The sequence below is a fragment of the Phyllobates terribilis genome, unplaced genomic scaffold (assembly GCF_046119375.1).
Source record: "Phyllobates terribilis strain yellow unplaced genomic scaffold, ASM4611937v1 Scaffold_71__1_contigs__length_7168151, whole genome shotgun sequence".
Taxonomy (NCBI): Eukaryota; Metazoa; Chordata; class Amphibia; order Anura; family Dendrobatidae; genus Phyllobates; species Phyllobates terribilis.
The window spans coordinates 3,913,641-3,939,005 of record NW_027362831.1 but is presented as its reverse complement, the minus strand read 5'-3'; the positions used below and the strand labels follow the sequence as shown (position 1 = coordinate 3,939,005).

The window sequence follows — 25,365 nt, the reverse complement described above, 5'->3', positions numbered from 1 at the left end:
CTCGTACACGCGCGGCTCCGCTCCGTACACCTCGTACACACGCGGCTCCGCTCCGTACACCTCGTACACACACGGCTCCGCTCCGTACACCTCGTACACACGCGGCTCCGCTCCGTACGCCTCGTACACACGCGGCTCCGCTCCGTACGCCTCGTACAAACACGGCTCTTCTCCGTACACCTCGTACACGCGCGGCTCCGCTCCGTACACCTCGTACACACGCTGCTCCGCTCCGTACACCTCGTACACACGCGGCTCTGCTCCGTACACCTCGTACACACGCGGCTCTGCTCCGTACACCTCGTACACACGCGGCTCCGCTCCGTACACCACGTACACGCGCGGCTCTGCTCCGTACACCTCGTACACACGCGGCTCTGCTCCGTACACCTCGTACACACGCGGCTCTGCTACATCCACACTGTAAACCCCTCCTGACCCCACACATAAACTTCAGCTCATCCAGCACCATGACAACCAGCACAGCAGAGTCCTGCATCCACTGAGGCCCCTGATCATGTGACCCCTGACTCCTCCCCTCCTGTGACCTCATCACAGCTCCTGTGCGCACAGAGCAGCCATATATGTGGTGGCGGCTCTGCAGGTGGAGGTATGTGGAGACCACCATTACTGGGCGCAGGGGGCATTAACCCCTTCAGCACGGAGACTCTTTTGGGGTCTTGTGTTGCCCCTTTATAAGAATCATAAGGTTTTTGTTCTGATTCCTGTAATAGATACATACGACCCAACTATGGAGACAGGAAGGGAGGAAACGTATTGTTCTCATAGTACAGGACCCCTTTACTGCCCCACAGTGTAATGCCCCCATTATGCCCCTTATGCAGGATGTATGATGCCCCCCACAGTGTAATGCCCCCATTATGCCCCTTATGCAGTATGTATGATGCCCCTTATGCAGGATGTATGATGCCCCCACACAGTGTAATGCCCCCATTATGCCCCTTATGCAGGATATATGATGCCCCCACACAGTGTAATGCCCCCATTATGCCCCTTATGCAGGATGTATGATGCCCCACACAGTGTAATGCCCCCATTATGCCCCTTATGCAGGATGTATGATGCCCCCACACAGTGTAATGCCCCCATTATGCCCCTTATGCAGGATATATGATGCCCCCACACAGTGTAATGCCCCCATTATGCCCCTTATGCAGGATGTATGATGCCCCCACACAGTGTAATGCCCCTTATGCAGGATATATGATGCCCCCACACAGTGTAATGCCCCCATTATGCCCCTTATGCAGTATGTATGATGCACCCACACAGTGTAATGCCCCCATTATGCCCCTTATGAAGGATGTATGATGCCCCACACAGTGTAATGCCCCCATTATGCCCCTTATGCAGTATGTATGATTGCCCCCATTATGCCCCTTATGCAGTATGTATGATACCCCCACAGTATAATGTTCCCCCAGTACCACCTGAGGTCTTGCAGTTGGAATAATCCCTCTGGAGTTGGTTTTCCCTTTGCTTGCTCCCCTACATGTAGACCCTCGAGCATGTATACGGGCATGTAGGGGAGCCGGCCTTACTAGATATCGAGGCTTTGTACAGTAATATACCGCATGATGATGGTATCAGAGGAGTAAGACATTTCTTGAAATCGAGATCAATAGAGTGTAGCAGACATAATGACTTCATGGAGGATCTTCTAAAATTCGCTATTACTCATAACTTCTTTCTTTTTGACAGGAAGTACTTCCTCCAGCTCAGGGGTACTGCGATGGGAAGCCTCTGTGCCCCTCATATGCTATCCTATCCCTGGCTGGACTGGTGGGAGGAAACCACAATATTCAGGGATGATCATAAGTGATGGCATCCATATATTGGGGTATGGTACAAATATATTGACTACTTTTTTATCATCTGGTCAGGGACGAGTGAACAATCTTTTGAATTTGTCAGGGAATTCCACATCAATAGAGTGGGCCTAAGATTTATATCAGAGATTAATTATTACCAGTTTCCTTTCCTGGATGTACTAATCAAGAAAGATTGCAATGGGACCCTATGGACACTCAACTGCCATAAACCTTCAAGCACTAATAAACTATTGAAGTGGGATAGCCACCACCCCATCCCCATAAAAAGAGTTATACCCAAGGGCCAATTTTTATGGTTGAGAGGGTACTGCTCTAATGTCACAGATTTTAATATACAGGCAATAGACCTGAACATCAGATTCAGGGAAAAGGGTACTCATGGTACATTTTGGATTCCGCATCATCGTTTGCAGAAAAATGGGAGAGACAGACACTCCTCCATACCTAACCAAGAGACCAAGAAAAACTTATGACAATCAGAGTCACTGTATCTTTCATATCTTCAGAAAACACTGGGATATACTTGTGGCTGACCCGGACCTGAGGGTGCTGTGGGATCTACTCCCACAATAACTTTCAGAAAGGGTGGGTCAATTAGGGACCATTTAGTGCATAGTTTCTATCAAGGAAATATTGAGAAAGTATTAACAATTTCTCTCTGTCCCTGAAACCCCTCTTCATCCCTCCCTTATCCACCATTTGTCACCAGAGGAGAGCTGACACTCCAGGCAGCTGTTGGTATGCAAATAATAGTACAAGAAGCTCTTCTACTTAACATACGAATGCATCTCCTCTTAGCACAGACCTGGGATAGATTGACAACTTCCAGCATAGGGGCAGAGATGGAAGGAAAGAGGAAATGGCTTCTTTTAGGCTCAAAAGGGGTTTAACAAAGACTGCAGGATTTTCGGAGTCGAAACGAAATATGGAATAACTAAAGTTCCATAATTCTGATAATCATGGGACCTATATTTTTAGTGACAGGGTCAGCTAGGGAACGATATGGATATTTTCCTGTCTCTGTAGGTCCCTCTGGGGGCTGTGGCGCAAAGTCCCAAAATAACAGATCGCAGCTATACCGTGTGAGGTCTCTGGACAAAGGTAAAATCACAACGGAAATTTTTTTTATCACTTTCGTGCCTCTTCGATCAAGCCACGATAAGTTATCACGAAAAAAACTGATATCTAATAAAGATATGAAGGCTGGAGACCAGGCCCCGTTTTGTCATCCCAGGGGGTGTGTGTGTCTTTCCCTTCAGCAGCATAAAAGAATCTGCTGAGGTTGGAGTAGTATTCATTGCGGGAGTATATATTTATTATAGCAACGGATCCTGAATCATCTCAGCGATCGTTATAGTAAGTCTTCTTTAATCCTGTTTATTATGTGTAACTGCTTATGTATTGTATTGTCCCCTTTTGTAAAATCTTGTATATTTTTCATAACACTGCCTCCCTTTTGGATTAAATTATAAAATTTAATAGTTCTGTTTCTTTTGTGCTGTAATTGTTCCCTCCCATGAAGCCATACGCTACCAGAAAGCAGGCGTCCGCCCAGGCCTGTATTATATTTCAAATCTGGATGGTGGTGGCAGTGAATAATATTAATTGGGCTATTGTGAAGCTGACAGTGACCGTGCGGGGGCATGTTCCATGCGTTGGAATCCGGAGGTGTGATGCCATACGCTCACTGGTCGCTTGCCGATACCTACGTAGTGGGTAGTCGGGATCGTGAGCTCGCCACTCCCTGACGAAATCCGGACAGAGTGACGGCAACGGTGAGATATTGTGTGATCTCCCCGGTGTTGTTTCTGCGGAACCCTGACAAATTGGAGGCAAGCGGTGGGATATTACAGAACATCAATGGCTGGATTGAGCAATCATTCCTGTCACTGAAAACTTACACGGTTCTTGCAAGAATACTGTGCAGATTTTTAAGAAATCAGAGTCAGTGTTTTAATATTTTTTTTATTTGGGACATTACTGTACGTATACGCTGTTGCATCCCCTCCCCTTCTCTTGTTTTTCTGTCCTATCTTTTTTTTGGCAATGATGGCTACAGGTGAAGAGCCCAGGTATCACCAACAGTCAAAGGACACTCTCACTGCTCTCTATGAGCTGAGACAGATTGACCCCACAGGCAAGACCAGGCAGCAAATGATTGCTGAACTGTTGCAAGGTGCTGCCGGGCCGTCTGACAGCAGAGCTCGGATTATGGGGCGACCAGCCAAGGCCCGGATGGTGCTGCTGCAGGGGTCCCACCTATGATTGCCAGCCAGACCCGCAGCCAGGCTAGTGTGGACCCCCACCTGCAGATGGCCTTGGAGCCGGCCAAAGCTGACCGAGAGGCTGCTGAGCAACAGGCCCAAGCTGACCGAGAGGCTGCTGAGCGACAGGCCGAGGCTGAGAGAGCTGAGCAACAGGCCCAAGCTGATCGAGAAGCTGCTGAGCGAAAGTGGCAAGTTGAGAAGCGGTACCAGCTGGAGTTAGCCCAAATCCAGCTGCCGAAATCCACCGCATCGGGCAATGAGCCCGGCAACACCAACTGCTTTTAACCCCTTCCTGAGCATTTTCCTGCAATGGAAGACTATTAGGCCGTCAAGCAGGCCAGGATAAAAAAAGTACCAGCTGACTCCTGAAGTTTACCGGAAAAAGTTCAGAGCCCTCCAACGTTGACCACATGACAGCTACAGTGATGTGGTGGATGGGCTCAGGACCAATTTTGAGCAGTGGGTCCAAGGACTGTCACCACCTTCGAGGACCTGAAGGATCTCTGATGATGAAGGACCAATTTCTTCGTCTTTGCCCAGTGGAAGTTCGACAGTTTGTGCTTGACCGGGAGCCAAAGGAGGCTGCCAAAGCAGCCCAGATCGCAGATGCCTATGAGGCCAACCACACACCAGAGGTGCGGAAGTCAGCCGCCGCCAGCTGGAAAGGGGGTAAGCCCACAACCACCCCCCAGTGTTCCAGCCAGCTGGCCCTCAGCGGGTTCTGCCCCATCTTCTAGCACCTGGCCTGCATTTGACTCCCTTAAGTGTTATGTTTGTGACCAAACGGGTCACACAAGCCTTGTCTGCCTGGAGAGGCAGAAGATGAACACCACACCTGAGGCCCCAGGACCTACTGCAGCCATTCTTTTTGTGGGTGGGGCGGTTGGCAGGGCCCGGGAAAATGTACAACCTGTTACTGTGGGCAACACCGTTACTGTTGGTCTTAAGAACACTGGCGCTGAATGTACCCTCATCCGCCCTGAGTTTGTGTTACCAGAGGAACTCATTCCTGGGAAGACCCTGACTGTCACTGGGTTTGGGGGTGTTTGCTGTCCCATACCGATGGCCCAAGTTTTTCTGGACTGGGGTGCGGGGAGGGGGTTAAGAGAAGTGGGGGTGTTGGAGATTCTCCCCACTAATGTGCTATTGGGAACTGATCTGGGACGGTTGGTTGCCCGATACATCCCTGACCACCCTCCCAGATCTGATATGTCATGTAATGCCACTGTCAATAATGTCAGTCATGCATAATAAAAATGTATGTTGTGTTAAAGGGAATTCAGCCACCTCACCCTGTGGGGTGATGCTGCTGAGGATCCCCTAAAGCGAGCCAGCATAAGTGCTATGGGCAAGGGGAGCAGGCATGGACACCAGGAAGCAGGTTGTTCCATGTGGGTGACCTGTGTCACGCCAGATAGTGACATGGTCAATGGTAGCTGCCCATGACTAGCACAGCTCCAGAGGTGATGAACAGGGATGGGGAGAAACATGGGGATCATAGGGAAAGTGATTCCGTGCCGCTGACCAGTGTCATGACGGACTGTGACATGGCCGGTCGTAGCTCCCCCCTAGTGAGCATGGCTCCTAAGGTAAAAATAATGACAGGAAGGGTAGGCCCCACAACCGGGCAAGGTAAAAGAAAGGTGTGTCCCCCTGTCTGTCAGGAGTATGGGAGGAAGGTACCCATAGCCTGTTAGAGGTGTGGGGAAAATGTTCCCCGAACCGGTCAGGGTGATCGGAAAGCTAGATCTCCATTCAGTCAGAGTGGGGGGCAAGTTGGGTCAACGGCTTGTCGGATCAGCTGTAAAGGTGGGCCAGGAGGTGGGCTTAAAGGGGCGATCTGTAAATCAGCCCCTACACCACCTCAAAGAGACAGAGAGGTCAGGGAAATATTGATAAAGTATTAATAATTTCTCTCTGTCTCTGAAACCCCTTTTCACTCCTCCCTTATCCATCATTTGTCACCAGAGGACAGCTGACACTCCACGCAGCTGTCGGTATGCAAATAACAGTACAAGAAGCTCAATAGTCTATTCTACTTAACATACAAATGCATCTCCTCTTAGCACAGACCTGGGATAGATTGACACCTTCCAGCATAGGGGCAGAGATGGAAGGAAAGAAGAAATGGCTCCTTTAGGCTCAAAAGGGGTTTAACAAAGACTGCAGGATCTTCGGAGCCAAAACGAAATATGGAATAGCTAAAGTTCCATAATTCTGATAATGATGGGACCCATATTTTTAGTGACAGGGTAAGCTAGGGAACGATATGAATATTTTCCTGTCACTGTAGGCCCCTCTGGGGGGCTCTGGCGCAAAAGTCCCAAAATAAATGTGGTCTCTGGAGAAAGGTAAAATCATAACGGAAAAAATGGTATCACATTCGGGCCTCTATGATCAACCCATAATAAGTTATCACAAAAAACAGATATCTAATAAAGATATGAAGGCTGGAGACCAGCCCCGTGATGTCATCCCAGGGGGTGTGTGGGCTGGTCTCTCCCTTCAGCATAAAAGAATCTGCTGAGGTTGGAGTAGTAATCATTGTGGGAATATATATTTTTTCTAGCAACGGATCCTGCTCTATAACAGTCAAATCAAGCGGAGTGTCTCCCCTCAACCTATATTGAATCATCTCAGCGATCGTTATAGTAAGTCTTCTTTAATCCTGTTTATTTTGTGTAACTGCTTATGTATTGTATTGTCCACTTTTGTAAAATCTTGTATATTTTTCTTAATTCTGCCTCCCTTTTGGATTAAATATAAAATGTAATAATTCTGTTTCTTTTGTGCTGCAATTGTTCCCTCCCCCTAAGCCATACACTACCAGAATGCAGGCGTCCGCCCAGGCCTGTATTATATTTCAAATCTGGATGGTGGTGGCTGCGAATAATATTAATTGGGCTATTGTGAAGCTGACGGTGACCGTACAGGGACGTAGACACACATTCTATGCGTTGGAATCTGGAGTTGTGACGCCATACGCTCACTGGTCGCTTGCCGATACCTACGTAGTGGGTAGTCGGGATCGTGTGCTCGCCACTCCCTGACTATATCCGGACAGAGTGACGGCAATGGTGAGATATTGTGTGATCTCCACGGTGTCGTCACTGCGGAACCCTGACAGTTTCTATAAAAAACCTGCACCCAAGGGGACTTGGCTAGATAGAGGAATCTATGGTTTCTTTAGATTTGGAGAACATTGTCCATTTAATTGGATGAGACAATATAAATCTTTCTTTGGTTAAAATCTTTTTCCAGTGGGATTATTCCAACTGTTAGTCCTCAGGACTAGTATATATGGTCACATGCACCTGCCCCCTAGATTATGTAGGCAAGATCAATAGGGAGTCTAGGAGGAGGGTAGGGGACCATTTGGGCAGTGTACGCCATGGTTGGGACACCCTATTAGCGAGACACATGAACAGTGTACATTGAGATCAAACTGGAGACATCTCCTTTTGTATCATTGAGATGGTTAAACCCAATGTGAGAGGAGGTGATCACAATAGATATCTCCTCAAAAAAGAAAGTGAGTGGATTGTTAGACTGGATTCACTGGCCCCTAAGGGACTCAATGAGCAAATTTCTTATGCCTGTTTTGTGTGAATGCAGCCCCATTCTGGATTATATTTTTGGATTGTATACTCTAACCATTGCTACTCAGTTCCCTGTGAATGGGGTTCACATATTGTTGTACTTCATCGAGATATCTGAGCTTCTATATCAGAATTATTACTTATCAATTATTCCACTATTTTGTAATTAACAAGTGTGGTGATCCGTGTGTATCTCTAATTGTGCAATAGAGGTCAAATTTGACCATTTAGGAAAATACTGTGGGCCATCATCCCATATCTTATGTAGTGATAAAGTATATCTTCATGCTTATTGCATGATGGGATGTGCAATACTTGTTTTTAGTCTCCCATGACGCTGATCTCAGAGATAGAAAAATCCTATGTTGGTGGAATGCAATCCAAAACCATTATACGCTCTGGTGTGGAACGCATGCTTCCGGACATGCGCATTCGCAGATAGGAGACCGTGATGCACTCCGGCGTGGAACGCACATGTCCGGGCACGTTTGTGCTTTCTGCCCGCCTGTGTCCGTTGTTTTGTGCTGAATTGTGGGGAGTATTTGAGAATTTATTTTTGTTCCATCTGTCTTTAGTTGATCTCACTCATACATCAGATAAGTCCTCAGAGAATTATAATTAGAGGAACCCATGGACACATTAGGATTTGTGAAGCTGACCTCCGCTCTTCTCTATTTTCTTTGAATTTATTGTGTGACCTGTATTTCAAAACAGTAGCTCTTGGTTTGTTTCATTTCCATGTGTAAATTGAATTTGACTCGTAGTCTTTGATATCTCTTTCAAACTTAGTTTTTTTGATCTGAGATCCATCCTCCAGACTTTGTAAATTCTTTTGCATATTTTGAGTTTTGTATCCAAAAAGGCTTCTAAACTAGGCGGAAAACTTTCACCTATTTTTTTTCAAGAAACAAATATCAAACGCAATGTAACTTGGTTATCCGTGGTTAGGTTTTTTTTTTATTTAGATTGTGAGCCCTATCCTGGTATGCATGGCACCCCTCATCCCTATCCTGGTATGCATGGCACCCCTCATCCCTATCCTGGTATGCATGGCACCCCTCATCCCTATCCTGGTATGCATGGCACCCCTCATCCCTATCCTGGCATGCATGGCACCCCTCATCCCTATCCTGGTATGCATGGCACCCCTCATCCCTATCCTGGCATGCATGGCACCCCTCATCCCTATCCTGGCATGCATGGCACCCCTCATCCTTATCCTGGTATGCATGGCACCCCTCATCCTTATCCTGGTATGCATGGCACCCCTCATCCTTACCCTGGTATGCATGGCACCCCTCATCCTTACCCTGGTATGCATGGCACCACTCATCCTTACCCTGGTATGTATTGCCCCCTCATTCTTATCCTAGTATGCATGGTCCCCCTAATCCCCATCAGGCTGCACATAAAAAAATAAATAGTCCTACTCCCCTTTCTTCTCTCTCCTCCAGCGCTGCATCTGTCTGCCCGCACTGATCTCTACATATGAGCCGCCCATGACGTCACTGCCATGCGCGGCTCACAAGGAGAGATCAGCTGCCGGAAGTCACTGCTCCCCACGCTGGGACTGTGTGCATGGGGAGCAGTGACTTCATGCTCCTTAATAGCCGGCACACAGCATAGCCGCAGTGCGGCTCCTGCTGCTGCCGGGCTATCGCGTGTGCCCGCTGTTAAAGGGCATGAATATTCACCCCCTCCCAACGCCCATGGGCGTAGAGAGGGGGTGAATATTCATACCCTTTAATAGCGGGCGCACAGGATTGCCCGGCAGCAGCAGGAGCCGCGCTGCTGATACACTGTGTACCGCTTCCCCCAGCACAGTATATACACATTATATATATATATATATATATATATATATATATATATATATATATATATATATACACCCCCCCAGCAACATTTGGACTAGAGGACGACACCCCCATTTTCCTCCAATTTTGGAGGAAAAAAGTGCGTCTTATAGTCCGAAAAATACGGTATATATATAATATATGTGTGTGTGTGTGTATATACAGTACAGACCAAAAGTTTGGACACGCCTTGTCATTTAAAGATTTTTCTGTATTTTCATTACTATGAAAATTGTACATTCACACTAAAGACATCAAAACTATGAATTAACACATGTGGAATTATATACTTAACAAAAAAGTGTGAAACAACTGAAAATATGTCTTATATTCTAGGTTCTTCAAAGTAGCCACCTTTTGCTTTGATGACTGCTTTGCACACTCTTGGCATTCTCTTGATGAGCTTCAAGAGGTAGTCACCGGAAATGGTTTTCACTTCACAGGTGTGCCCTGTCAGGTTTAATAAGTGGGATTTCTTGCCTTATAAATGGGGTTGGGACCATCAGTTGTGTTGTGCAGAAGTCTGGTGGATACACAGCTGATAGTCCTACTGAATAGACTGTTAGCTGTTTTTTTCTTGCCATAATACAAATTCTAAGTAAAGAAAAACGAGTGGCCATCATTACTTTAAGAAATGAAGGTCAGTCAGTCCAAAAAATTTGGAAAACTTTGAAAGAGTCCCCAAGTGCAGTTGCAAAAACCATCAAGCCCTACAAAGAAACTGGCTCACATGAGTACCGCCCCAGGAAAGGAAGACCGAGAGTAACCTCTGCTTCTCAGGATAAGTTTATCCGAGTCACCAGCCTCAGAAATTGCAGGTTAACAGCTGCTCAGGTTAGAGACCAGGTCAATGCCACGCAGAGTTCTAGCAGCAGACACATCTCTTCAACAACTGTTAAGAGGAGACTTTGTGCAGCAGGCCTTCATGGTAAAATAGCTGCTAGGAAATCACTGCTAAGGACAGGCAACAAGCAGAAGAGACTTTTTTTTGGGCTAAAGAACACAAGGAATGGACATTAGACCAGTGGAAATCTGTGCTTTGGTCTGATGAGTCCAAATTTGAGATCTTTGGTTCCAACCACCGTGTTGTTGTGCGACGCCGAAAAGGTGAACGGATGGACTCTACATGCCTGGTTCCCACCGTGAAGCATGGAGTAGGAGGTGTGATAGTGTGGGGGTGCTTTGCTGGTGACACTGTTGGGGATTTATTCAAAATTGAAGGCATACTGAACCAGCATGGCTACCACAGCATCTTGCAGCGACATGCTATTCCATCTGGTTTGCATTTAGTTGAACCATCATTTATTTTTCAACAGGACAGTGACCCCAAACACACCTTCAGGCTGTGTAAGGGCTATTTGACCAAGAGGGAGAGTGATGGGGTGCTACGCCAGATGACCTGGCCTCCATAGTCACCAGACCTGGACCCAATCGAGATGGTCTGGGGTGAGCTGGACCGCAGAGTGAAGGCAAAAGGGCCAACAAGTGCTAAGCATTTCTGGGAACTCCTTCAAGATTGTTGGAAGACCATTTCCAGTGACTACCTCTTGAAGCTCATCAAGAGAATGCCAAGAGTGTGCAAAGCAGTCATCAAAGCAAAAGGTGACTACTTTGAAGAACCTAGAATATAAGACATATTTTCAGTTGTTTCACACTTTTTGTTAAGTATATAATTCCACATGTGTTAATTCATAGTTTTTATGCCTTCAGTGTGAATGTACAATTTTCATAGTCAAGAAAATACAGAAAAATCTTTAAATGAGAAGGTGTGTCCAAACTTTTGGTCTGTACTGTAGGTTTCCATATGTTACATGAAATACGCCCCCAAAAAATAAAATTGGGGATGGAGGTACTGTGGGAACATTATACAGAGTGTGGGTGGATGGCGGTACTAGGGGAACAGTATACTGTGTGTGGGGGCCAAGAAAGGGGCACTGTACTATGAGATCAATACATGATTCCTTCACAAAAACACCCTAAATATAACATTTTTAAAACAACCCTACAATTTGTGAATCTTCAGGGTAAATCGCTATATAACCATTTGATTAGAGCTGATACTATTACGCTAAAGTGTCTAAACAGACTTTCTTTCAAATCCATAAAGGGGCACTTTTCCGTGTCTGTCATGCCAGAACTGTTGGAGCATTATTAGAGGTGATAGTTTTCCCACCAATTAGAAGGGACACCTGTGGATATTGGTGGTTTTTACCTGCTACATTTCTGGTGTGATTTCCTCAGTAAAGTTCCCTTGTGTTACAGGGGTTGTCCATTACTTTATATGATCCCCCAATGTATTCCCCCAGGGCCCATAAGTGTTTCTCTAAATACCTTGTGGTGCCTTTTCTGCCTGTGAGCGGCGCTATCACTGGCCGCTCACAGGCATCACGTGACCCCCGGCTGCAGCCGGCTCGGACATCCGCTGATGTCACGTCAAGTTCCGGCTGCAGCCGCTGTTACTCACTTCTGCGTTCCACGGTGGATGCTTGGCTGTGGGCGGGGTTACCCAGCACGTCACACCCAGCATCCACCGCGCGGTCTCCCTCTCCTCATTCACTGGGAAAGCGCGCGGTGGATGCTGGGTGTGACGCGCGGGGTAACTTTGCCCACAGCCTAGCATCCACCGTGGGGAGTGCGTCACTGATGTCACGCCTCACTTGACGTGACATCAGTGACAGGCCACGTGATGCCTCTGAGCGGCCAGCGATAGCGCCGCTCAGAGGCAGAAAAGGCACAGCAAGGTATTTGCAAAAACATTTCTAGGCCCCGGGGGGATACTTTGGGGGGGTCCATATAAAGTAGTGGACAAATTCTTTAAAGTGGACATTGGACAAACGTCACGTTCAATTACAATCAGACTGAAGAAACATCACTCCTCTATTCTTCTCTATGAGTCTAGGATGAAATCCACTGCTTCCACTGCAAGAAAAAGAATGAAGAAGAGCAGAAGTTTGGTGAGACCACCGTGGCCAGACATTTCTCGGAGATGGTGATAAAAGTTCTGATCTCCGATGGTCGGTGTTAGAAGAGACGACCGCAGAGGATTCACAATCACAACGCTGTAAACTTCTACTGAGACGTGTTCTGGATTTACTCCCTGGAATCACTTTCTCCCAAAGGGTTAAGTGACGTCTGTAACTTCATGGTCTTTCTATGAAGCTTCTTCTCTGAACTTTATTCCTCTGTTGTCTGTCGGGGAGTTGTTTTCTAAAAAAATATTTTTGGGTGTTTTCTTTCTTTTAGTTTACTGGGTTAGTAATGGGGGTGCCTGATAGACGCTTCTCTATTACTAACTCTAGGGATTGATGGCAGCTGAGAATACACAGCTGACATAAACCCCAAAAATATTACCCCAGTTGCCAACATACCAGGGCAACTAGGAAGAGGCCGGAAAAGTGTCAAAATTTGTCGCATCTAATGTGATTTGCCAATTCTGGGGCTGCTGTGGACTGGTATTTTTAGGCTGGAAGGGGCCAATATTCATGGACCTTCCCAGCAGGATAATATCAGCCCCAAGCTGTCTGCTTTACCTTAGCCGGTTATCAAAAATAGGGGGGGGGAGTACTCCACGTCATTTTTTTAAATTCATTATTTATTTAATAGGTTTAACCCCTTCATGACCGGAGCATTTTACGTTTTTGAGTTTTCGTTTTTTGCTCCCCTTCTTCCCAGAGCCTTAGCCTTTTTATTTTTCAGTCAATATGGCCATGTGAGGGCTTATTTTTTGCGGGACGAGTTGTACATTTAAATACCATTACTAGTTTTACCATATTGTGTACTGGAAAATGGGAAAAAAATTCCAAGTGCGGTGAAATTGCATAAAAAAATGCAATTCCACAGTTGTTGTTTTTTTTTTCTTCTTTCCACGTTCACTGGATGCTAAAACTGACCTGCCATTACTATTCTCCAGGTCATTACGAGTTCGTAGACACCAAACATAGGTTCTTTTTTATTTAAGTGGTGAAAAAAATTCCAAAGTTTGCTAAAAAAAAAAAAAAAAAAGGAGCCATTTTCCGAGACCCGTAGCGTCTCCATTTATCGGGATCTGGGGCTGGGTGAGGGCTTATTTTTTGCGCGCCGAACTGATGTTTTTATTGATAGCATTTTGGGGTAGATCCAATGTTTTGATCGTCCTTTATTGCATTTTATTGCAATGTTGCGGCGACCAAAAAAATGTAATTCTGTTGTTTGGAATTTTTTTCTCTTTACGCCATTTACCGATAGGATTAATTCTTTTTTTATATTGATAGATCGGGCGATTCTGAATGCGGCGATACTAAATATGTGTATGTGGGGTTTAGTTTTTATTATTTTATTTTGAATGAGGCAAAAGGGGGGTGATTTAAACTTTTATATTTTTTAAAAAAAATTATATTTTTTAAAACATTTTTTTTCACTTTTTGCATGCTTCTTCAGTCTCTATAGGAGACTAGAAGCAGCAACTGTCCGATCGCCTCTGCTACATAGAGGTGATGAGCAGATCACCTCTATGTAGCAGAAATGCTCCTGTGCTATGAGCGCCGACCACTAGGTGGGGCTCATAGCGATTAGCACATGACAACCACTGGGGTCTGCTGCAGACCCAGGGTTGTCATGCCCACCCATCAGTGACCTGCGATCTTGCGACGGGGTCACCGATGGGCGGGGTAAGTGATGTGCTTCCGGCGCGACGCTGTTAATGAGATTGACAGCAGTATTTAACTAGTTAACAGTCGTGGGTGGATCGCGATTCCACCCGCGGCTGTTGCGGGCACATGTCAGCTGTAATAATCAGCTGACATGTGCCCGGTTCAGTGCCCCCGCTGAACCCGGCCTTTCCGATGTGGTGAGTACTATTACTGACCATGTCGGAAAGGGGTTAAAAAAGGTGAAATACACCCTTTAGTGCCCATTGGAAGGCAACTATGTTAATAAAACCAAAACATTTGAAGAAAACCTAACGGGACAACAATTTGCAATACACAATGTCATCAATTGTAACACTATAGGGGTCACCTACTTAATAGAGTGTATAGAGAGTTAACTACAATATGTGGGATGGACGTCAGATCCGCTATAAACATGTATTAGAAGACATTTATCTGACGCAATCCATACCACAGCATTAAACCTGTCTGTGGTTTCAAGACACTTTTCACAAAAACATAAAGGGGATATCAGATCCTTCAGATATTAGGAATAGAAAAGGCTTATAAACCATTAAGAGGTGGAGATGTGAAAAGAAAAATCTTAAATAGAAAGTCATATTGGATATTTAAATTACACACTAGAGCCCCACAGGGAATGAACATCAGAGAGGATTAATATTACAGTACAATTAATTGTATTTGTCTTTGATTTCCAGTGATTTTATTGAATGTCTCATGCATGAGTTGTATTTGTGTATTATCTTTTTCTTCCATACAATACAGGGTTAAATTGTCTGGGAAGTGCTCAGTAATCAATGGACACCCAGGAAAGGGAAGGATATAAAAGTATCACAGAGACTCACATGTTACAAATCAGGAATAAGCATTGGTTTGGTGTGTGGGCACTTGGTGGTATGCCATCACAGCAGGTTTTATTAATTCACAATAATTCAGTTTTAAACAACTCTCCTTTGTGCGATCATACAACACAGAAGCCTCTGATTGCTCAGGTGATGCACTGTACTACTGTAGTGGCGTGTATTATCACTGCCTGTCAGTGTAATACTAACGGCCCCATACACATGAGATAATTGTTGGCTGAACGGTCATTTGGCAGACGGCTATCTCTCCTTACTCCCCCATACACACACATATTCCAGCTTTCCTGTGATCTGTATGAGAGTCGCCTCCAGACTCCTCTAGACTCTGCCCTGACATTATCTGTTGGGAGGCCCCCAAATACATTATATAGTTTACCAAACCCCTCGAAATCAGTGATATCATGCAGCTTTAGTCTAATGTGTCTGGGGGCGTTAAAAGGTAACTTATGGAACGTTGCCTCTGGCCCGGCCTAATAGACTTTCATACATTGCAGGCCCAGACACCATTATTAGGCATTTAAGTATAGTAGGAACTAGGCAGCCCCATACTATTGAGCACTTGGGGGAGGAAGGGCATTCAGCCGAACTCTGTCAAACCTTCTTAGATGCCATGTTTGCTTTTTGCAGGAGCAAGTGGTTAAACTGCCAGGGATTTATTGCAGCCGCAACTGTGCCAGCCTTGCGGTGTACATCTATGTTCTGGTGCCCAAAAGAATTCATATAAGAACAAAAACAAATGTTTAACTTGTTAAAAAATGACAATGTGTCTTCTGCTTTTTCATGTTATTTTTTTTTACAAGAATTGTTGGTGCCAATTTTCTTTTGAAACATTTTAATATCTGCTTTTTTTCAGTTTTTTTTGTAATATAGGAAAGTCTAAGGCCAGAAGTAAACCCCATAATACACTATACATGTAGACTTCAGTATCAAATCATTTCTGTCCGAGGTGTTTGTGCAAACAAAACAGCTTTTATAAAAGCCTCAAACTTCTGTGTGTGAATCAGACATGAGATCTAACTTGATAGAAGATTACAGTCTGGGGAAGACTGGAAACATTCATATAGACGGCCAGTGGTGCAGTAGTCAGTGACTGTCTCTTGCCAAATATGGTTTTTGAGCCGTAGTAGTACATGTTGCCTCATCATGAAGTAGTTATTTCTCATGTTACTTGTCATGAATATCTCCTGCAGTATTGTTAATGCCAATTCCAGTGTCGGAAAATGAGACGAGAATTAGCGTTATGGAAGGTGAGTGTGAGGAACTCACAAAGAGACGACACTGGGGAGATCACACAATCTCTCACCTGTGCCGTCACTCTGTCAAGATATGTGTATATTCCCCTGTACGGTCACTGTCAGCTTCACGATAACCCAATTATTATTATTCGCTGCCACCACCGTCCAGATTTTAAATATAATACAAGCCTGGTCGGACGCCTGCGTTGTGGTATATGGCTTCAGGGGAGGGAACGATTACAGAAAAAAAGAAACAGGACTATTACATTTTATATTTACTCCAAAAGGAAGGCCGTGTTATGAAAAATATACAAGAATTTTAAAAGGTGGACAATACAGTACAGAATATACAGTTACACAATATAAACAGGATTAAAGAAGACTTGTGTACTAGACAGATCGCAGACACAATTCTGTTTAGCTGGAGGGGGCGCCCAACTTATTGATTTGACTGTTATCGTACAAGATCCATTTATTATAGTCTCTATACCCCCTGGCAATGAATACTCATCCATCCTCCGTGGATTCTTTTATGCCTAAGTGGAGACCTGCCCACACAGCACCTGGGATGACATTACGTGGGCTGGTCTCCAGTCTCCATATTTTTATTAGAATATCTGGCTTTTGCGATAACTTATCGTTGGTTGATCGCAGAAACCCGTAAGTAATACCATTTTTTCCGTTATGAATTTACCTTCCTTTAGAGACCACACATGACATAGTTGCGGTCTGTTATTTTGTTACTTTTGCACCCCAGCTACCAATAGGGGCTCACAGCTGCGAAAAAATAAGCATATTGTTCCTTGGCTGACTCTACCACTAAAAATATGGTTCCCATTATTAGCAGAGCTATGGAACTTCCAACATTCCATATTTCATATCAGCTCCGGACATCCTGGAGTTTGTGTTAAACACCTTTGAAGCCTAAATGAGTTTTCCTTCAAACTGCCCCTGCTGGAAGGTGTCCGTCTATCCCATGTCTGTGCTAAGAGGAGATGCATTCGTATGTTAAGTGGGTCAGTAGCACCTTTTGTGCTGCATTTGTCTACAAGTGACTTCTGCTGTGTGTGTTAAATTGCATGGAAACAGTTGGCCCAAATGGTGGATAAAGGAGGGGTGAGAGGGAAATGGGGTTTGGGAGAAATTGTTAATATCTTCTCAATATTTCCCTGACTGTGGGTCTATGAGAAACTTATTCCGCTGCAGACTCCGAGAAAGAAATTGCTTGTTGTCTGTGGCCTAAAATATATAGGTATTATTACTAGGTGTAAAGAAAAAACTAAATACTGTAAAATAATAAATCTCCTCATATGTTTCCCCTCGTTATCTCCAATAGTTGTATTATTACACAGGATTTTTATAATGTTCCATCGGCTTATCTTCTTCTCATTCAGGTCTCTACAATACCGGATCCTCTCAGTGAAGATCTTCTATATAACAAAATTTTCCTGATTTACCCATCAAAGATGGATATGGACAGGGACAAGATGGAGAAGGTGGAGAGGATATTACACCTCACCCTGGAGATCCTCTTCCGGCTTACTGGAGAGGTGAGAGATTCTGATGACGTCACATTACATCATTCTTATCTATGGGAATAACAGATGAACAGAACTGGAGAGGTGAGGACTCTGGAAATGTCTGTAGTGAGATTTATTAATGTGTCTCTCCATAACCAGGATTACACAGTAGTGAAGAAGACCTCTAGTGAGCGCTGTCAGGACCCTGTGTCTGAGGGATGGGGAAGACCCCTGAGCCCAATCAAAGGGCCTCCACTTCATCCTCTCATACATAAGGACATCAATGACCAGAAGATCCTAGAACTCACCTACAAGATGATTGAGCTGCTGACTGGAAAGGTGACACTGCTGGGAATGCTGGGATATTATACAGTAACGCTATGAAGGGATCGGGGAGATGACGATATCATTGTATTTGTTAGGTTCCTATAAGGTGTCAGGATTTCGCTGTCTATTTCTCCATGGAGGAGTGGGAGTATTTAGAAAGACACAAAGATCTGTACAAGGACATCATGATGGAGGTTCCCCAGCCCCTCACATCTCCAGGTAATAGACAGGACTGAATACACATGGCCTATAATTATCTGTATGTAAAGAATGAATTCAGCCCCTGTATGTGTTTCCTCCAGATCTATCCAGTAAGAGGACAACACCAGAGAGATGTCCCCGTCCTCTTCTTCCACAGGACTGTAAACAAGAAGATCCCAATGTTCCTCAGGATCATCAGGTAGATGGAGAGAAGGTGTCATGAGATCTCCCCTATGATGTGTAGACGGCTGTAAAGGTCTTGTGTTCAGTCTTGTTTTATCCACCAGTATTATGTTTTATACTTGTGTAATGAGAACGGTGGAGATGACAGGATTAGAGCTGATCATAGATGTGACTTCTCCATCTGTCTTTGACTTTTATAATATTTGTTTCAGGGTGAAGATCTGATCCATATTAATACTACAGAGACATATGTGAGGGGTGATGAGCGGTGTAAAGAGGAGATTCCTACATATGACTACCCAGGTGAGTAGTAACCACTGAATACAGAGAAGTCACAGATTCTTCTCAGTCACCGGCTGTGGCTGCTTTATCGGTGGTGTAGTCCGGCAATATCACAATCGTGTGATCACCATTTTGCCGCTCTACCACAACATTCTCCTCCGTTCAAAAATATTCAATTTACTTTGGGAAATTGTAAAAGCCATTTTCTATAGAACTTACAATCTGGAGGATCCACCTACCCCCTGGGATTACAAGACGCTGACTGTTACCTGCCCAGATCTGTAAACTATAAAGCCAAATGACAGCGTACGTAGAATGTGCTGACAAGTGAGAAAATCACTTGAAGAAAAATATTATGATGGGCCTGTAAGAGAAAGCGGTAATGATGCTGTTGGCTTCCTAGATCCCTGATATCTTATTGGATGAATCTACCTTCTCTCCCTTCCGTGCTGCTGAATGTGCTCATAAGGTCCCTACAAGACCAGGTCCAGTCTTTCTGGCCAAACTTTACTTTTATGATCTACAACATTTAATGTGCAGTGAGGCCAAGTGTGAATTTCTGTACAATAATAGCAGAGTTTCCCTTTATCTAAACTTTAACATTTATTTTAAATCTAACTTCAAACAGGATTGTGATAACCTAGACAAAAAAACTACACCTGTGCCATGATATATCTCTAAGCTGTGCGTGGCTGATGGCTGTAATATACATTTATTCCCGCCTGCAGGAGATGTGTTGGCTCCAGTCCTGGTTTCATGGATTCACTCCACGTCATAAATTCCATTATGTTTTCAATCCTAAGGAATTCAGATTACTGCACAATCTCTCCTGAAATGGGGGCGCTAATACTTTCTCTACTCTCCTGGTCAGGACTCATAGTTGCTCCAATAGTCCACCATAAATGAGTGTAACTCCAGTTTAGTGTTGGATTTCTCCCCTCATACATACTTTGTTGTTGGGGATGTTACATGTTTAGATATTCTTTTTTTTTTTACAAGTTCATTCTGTACGATAGTTTCATTATGGTGGGATCGGCCGGCCTCACTTATGTGAGTCTGTAACTCCCTGGTAGTCTTTCAAAAAGATCTCCATTGCCTCTTCCAAATGCCCGAGATCTAAATTTAAGACACCTCAGCTCTGCAGTATTATAAAAAGTTCTCTTTCAATGTCTAATATTTCTTCTTGACACTCATCTGACAAAAAATATTGTCCCTTACGATAGTTTAGATTGCCAAGAGCCCCCGAGCCCCATACTGTAATTACCACAGAGAGGTTTCACCACTAGTTACTCATTTTTTCTCTAATTTTCCTCTTTATTGTCTAATCACAGTTTTTGACTTTAGTAGTTAGTGCCCAAAATACCCTGATGTAACCTCTTCCCGCAGCCAGTTTTGTGTTCCTATCTGGACCCATTTTTCAAATCTGACGTGTGTCACTTTATATGGTGATAACTCTGGAATTCTTCACAAAAGATAATAGAAAACAAATGGATCTTACAAATTATTTTCCAACTTCTCTTGAATCTGACAATCCCCTATATACGGTTGTACACTACTGTCTGGGCACATGGCAGGTTAAGAAGGTAAGGAGCGACATTTGGCTATTAGGAATGTAGATGTTGCTGGAATAGTTTGCAGACACAATGTATTGGGGGCACTGTTCATGGTCACCTGGAAGATCAAAAGATGGCCACCACGAACAGGCTTGGCACTATCTACCCCATTTACAGATTTCATAAATTACTTTGCTCATCGCCGTTTAACCCCTCTACATAGATCTGGACTTACACAGAGACCCCTAGGCTTGGACCACGGTGTTACCTGCTGTTCTGTGGAGTGAGATAGGAAGAAGAATAGTCAGATAGCCGGGTCAGATCCAAGAGGGCTGAGAAAATACAAAATTAGAAGACACGAGTAGTCAGTAAACGGGCTGAGATCACAACAGAAAACAAATACACAATCCGGGAGCTGAGCACAGAGGACTGAACCAGAGGAGAACAAGGCTGTATCTGGCAGCTTCCGGCAATATGCTTCCAGCTTTAGTAGGGTGTGGTGCTTTACAGTTGGCTGAAGCAGGGAGCAGATTACTCCAGCTGGATAGCACACACCCCCATACTGCCAGACTGGATGGTACTACAGGTCCCAGCAATCCTAATCTTAGTGGCTGGACAGAGCCTGCGCCGCCCAGAGCTTCTGGTTCTGATGTCTCTTTCATCACCAGCGTCGCCTGCAGTATGAATAAGGCGGCTCCTGGTGACAGAAGCAGATATCGCAGGAGCAGATCCCAGAGGAGATGGTATACACCTTTTGCCGAAGCCCTAATATAACAAAATGTCAGAAAACCAGAGCAGTAAAAATCCCCATAAAGTGACTTCATTTTGGAAATTATAACCCTCAGTGAATTAAGCTATAGGAGCAGTGACTATTTTGACTCCACAGTCACTTTCCAGAAATTAGCACGCAGTGGATGATGGAGAGTGAAAATAACAAATATGCCATTTTATTACCCAACACATAGTGTCCAGATTGTGCTCCAGGAGACACACACCATCAATTAAGTGGGTTCTTCTCACTATAGTAATGCCAAATACATGGATGATAAATGTGGTTTGGGCGCACTGCAAGGCTCAGAAGTGAGGGGGAGATTTGACTTTGGGAGAGCTGATATTGCTGGATTGGTTTATGAAAGCCATGTTGCTTTTCAAGAGCCTATGAGCCACTAATAATGTGGAAACCTCTGGTTTTCCACTGACAGATGATGGACCTGAGTGTGGACTTGTTTTTTTGTGAGATGAGTAGAAGTTTTTATTGGTATTATTTTCGCCTACATAACATTGGTGGCTTTTTATTCCATATTTGGGAGGGAGAATGAAAAAACAGTTGAACACCACACTCTACTGGTTCATCCTATGAGGTTTTCTATTAGACAGTCATTGTCCTGGTGAATAATTACATTTTTTTTATATAACTTGCCTTTTTTACAGACAGTTTAAGTAGAAATGTTCAAAAATATAAAATTCAAGGATTTTTTATTAAAAAATAATTGGTTTTCTTCTTGGCAGATGACTGTACCAGGAGATCAGAGGGACAGCTGACATCTTCAATTTTTAAATCAGATGATCTTGAGATCCCACAGGATACAATTGAAGTGAATGCCATTTCTCCAGATATACCATCATCCCTTCACAGCAAAGATCTGTCATCTGATCCTTTGAAACACGTCCTGTCTTCTGATTCATTACTGACTACTAAGGAAAATCAAAGTCACAAAATAAGCATTAAAAAACAATCTGCTCCTAAAGCAAAGAAGCCATTTTCACATTCAGAATATACAAATAGTTTTCCCCTCAAAAAGTCTTTTCTTAAACATCAAAAAATTCACACAGCGGAGAATAGATTTTCTTGTTCCAAGTGTGGGAGATGTTTCAATCAGAAATCAGATCTTGTAAGGCACCAGAGAACTCACACAGGAGAGAAGCCATTTTCCTGTTCAGAATGTGGAAAATGTTTTACAGAGAAATCAACTCTTATCGCACATCAGAGAACTCACACAGGGGAGAAGCCTTTTTCATGTCCAGATTGTGGGAAATGTTTTGTTCAGAAATCACATCTTAATATACATCAGAGAACTCACACAGGGGAGAAACATTTTTCATGTTCAGAATGTGGGAAATATTTTACAAAGAAATCAACTCTTATCGCACATCAGAGAACTCACACAGGGGAGAAGCCTTTTTCATGTTCAGAATGTGGGAAATGTTTTACAGAAAAATCAACTCTTATCACACATCAGAGAACTCACACAGGGGAGAAGCCATTTTCATGTTCAGAATGTGGGAAATGTTTTGCAAAAAAATCAAATCTTATCAAACATCAGAGAACTCACACAGGGGAGAAGCCTTTTTCATGTTCAGATTGTGGGAAATGTTTTGCACAGAAATCACATCTTAATATGCATCAGAGAACTCGCACAGGAGAGAAGCCATTTTCCTGTTCAGAATGTGGGAAATGTTTTACAGAGAAATCAAATCTTATCGCACATCAGAGAACTCACATAATGGAGAAGCCATTTTCCTGTTCAGAATGTGGGAAATAGTTTACAGAGAAATAAAATCTTATCGCACATCAGAGAACTCACACAAGGGAGAAACCTTTTTCATGTTCAGAATGTGGGAAATATTTTACAGTGAAATCAACTCTTATCGCACATCAGAGAACTCACACAGGGGAAAAGCCTTTTTCATGTTCAGAATGTGGAAAATGTTTTAACCAGAAATCAGATTTTGTTAAGAACCAGAGAGCCCACACAGGGAAGAAGCCTTTTTTATGTTCAGATTGTGGGAAATGTTTTGTACAGAAATCACATTTTAATATGCATCAGAGAACTCACACAGGGGAGAAGCCATTTTCATGTTCAGAATGTGGGAAATGTTTTGCAAAGAAATCAAATCTTGTCAAACATCAGAGAACTCACACAGGGGAGAAGCCTTTTTCATGTTCAAAATGTGGGAAATGTTTTAACCAGAAAGCGTATCTTGATAACCACCGGAGAACCCACATAGGGGAGAATGCCGCAACTACACCCAACAAGTCTCTGTACTGACTAAAAAGGCCCTAGCTGCACAACTAAAAATGCCACCACGGACCTACCGTATTTTTCGGACTATAAGACGCACCCAGGTTTTAGAGGTGGAAAATAGGGAAAAAAACTAGAATGTCCTTCAGCTTCTATGGCATGCTGAGAGTTATATGAACCAGAGAGACCATAGGTATTTTCAAAACCCCAAAGTAACATAATCAAAACACCATATGTTAGACTAAAAAAGATCAATGCTTTATTTATATATTTTTTAAAAAAATATAACACATAGGTATAAATAACATGTGTGAAAGGACATAACATGGGCATGTGAGGCAGCAGGGGGTAGATAGAGACACAGCTGGTATCAAATTCACATTGGACCTATTATAGGTCACATAGTCCACCCCATACAATCCATAAGTCACAAACAATGTGTGCAGAAAAAATTATAGAAAACGTTATAATGACATAGATTAAGTGACCTGTAACAAGTCACAGTATAGACAACCATCAGAAGTTTTTTTAGCAACACATAAAAAGTACAAGCATCACATGGAAAGGGTTAAGTAAGACATACTTAGTGAAAGTAAACAGATAACCAGCAGTGTCAGGGGAGGCCCCGACACGTGTTTCCGTACTTCCTCAGGGGGCGTGGTGGGATGTGTGTGGATACAGGGCCTCTTATATATACATGGGTCCCATGTGAAGCAATCAGTTACTGACCAATAACGGCGTATGTCGCCGCATAGCAGCAGATATTGGTGGCAGCGGCGCGGTCTCAAGCGGCGCCCAGGAAGAGGGGAACTCCCCCACTGACGTCATATATTCTGGGGCGCCGCCCACTCGAGACCGCGTCGCGGCCACATGACCGCTGCATCCGGCGCATGCGCAGAAGGTCGGACGACAGGAATCGATCGTGATCATATAAGGAATAAATATGGAGCAGGACAGACTACTTAACAACAAAGGAAGAGATACATTATATCGGTGGAGTGACAAGTGTCACCCCATTCACCCTGCACCAAAAGGTCATCCATGTAATACATAACAGATGATATTGCAGTAAATGTTCATATGAAACAGGTGTCCATGTCCGCTCCTTATCCTTAAAGGGAAAGAGTTCTATTTAGATCCAACCAATTTGTCATCAAAAACAATCAGGTTCTCTTCCAATGGTCTGATGAAGCCCCAAACACAGAGAGAGGCCGGGGGAAATAGAAGTGACCTAAAAAAATAAGATAAAAACACACACTTACTAAAAGACAGACTGAAAAGAGAGAAATATAGGGCAGAGATGCAGAGATAAATCAACAAAAAAAAATATTATTTGATTAATACTATACCAGTATATATAGGGAGTGGGGGGAGGGGGTGGGGATTTTTTAATTGCCCCCCTCAAAGTACACCAGGGGGAGGCATCTAGGTAGGAGGACTTATAAAAATCATGTCGAGGGCAATCACAAGAGGAGTCAAAGAACATGCTAAATCTAATAGGTAAAACCCATAGATAATAAAGTAGCCAAGAGAGCATGGATCTTACCCCGAGGTCGCTCACGTCGAAGGAAGAGGAGACACGGAGGGGGCAAACAACCACCAATGGCTAGAGGAAGGGGGAAAAACTCAATCGTTCATTTAGGCCTGCTGGTGACATAGTTCCCAGTCTATAGATCCAGAGGCATTCTAATTTGACCAATGCCTTCTTTACATCACCACCTCTTAGGCCCAAATGGACCTGATCAATGCCGCAGATCTGCAGACTCTTAGGGTCGCAATGATGATATTGCTTAAAATGTCTTGGCTGGGTCCGAAGTGATGATACATCCTCCACCTCCCCAGCCCCCAAAATATCCAAAACGTGCTCCCTCACGCGTCTCCTCAATTCCCTAGACGTGAGCCCCACGTAGATGAGCCCACATCCACAGGTGGCATGATCAATGACGCCAACGCTGCT

General features: G+C 44.0%; 1 protein-coding gene across 1 annotated transcript; it reads left to right on the top strand.

Annotated features, from left to right (window-relative positions):
• Positions 1-542: 542 nt before the first annotated feature.
• On the top strand, positions 543-22,933 carry LOC141194426 (uncharacterized). The gene is made up of 8 exons (XM_073662340.1): positions 543-610; positions 1,723-1,861; positions 17,714-17,869; positions 17,999-18,178; positions 18,262-18,385; positions 18,469-18,566; positions 18,763-18,853; positions 21,895-22,933. The coding sequence occupies exons 3-8, from the start codon at positions 17,786-17,788 to the stop codon at positions 22,926-22,928; spliced, it is 1,611 nt and encodes a 536-aa protein (XP_073518441.1). The 5' UTR covers positions 543-610; positions 1,723-1,861; positions 17,714-17,785; the 3' UTR covers positions 22,929-22,933.
• Positions 22,934-25,365: the final 2,432 nt, after the last annotated feature.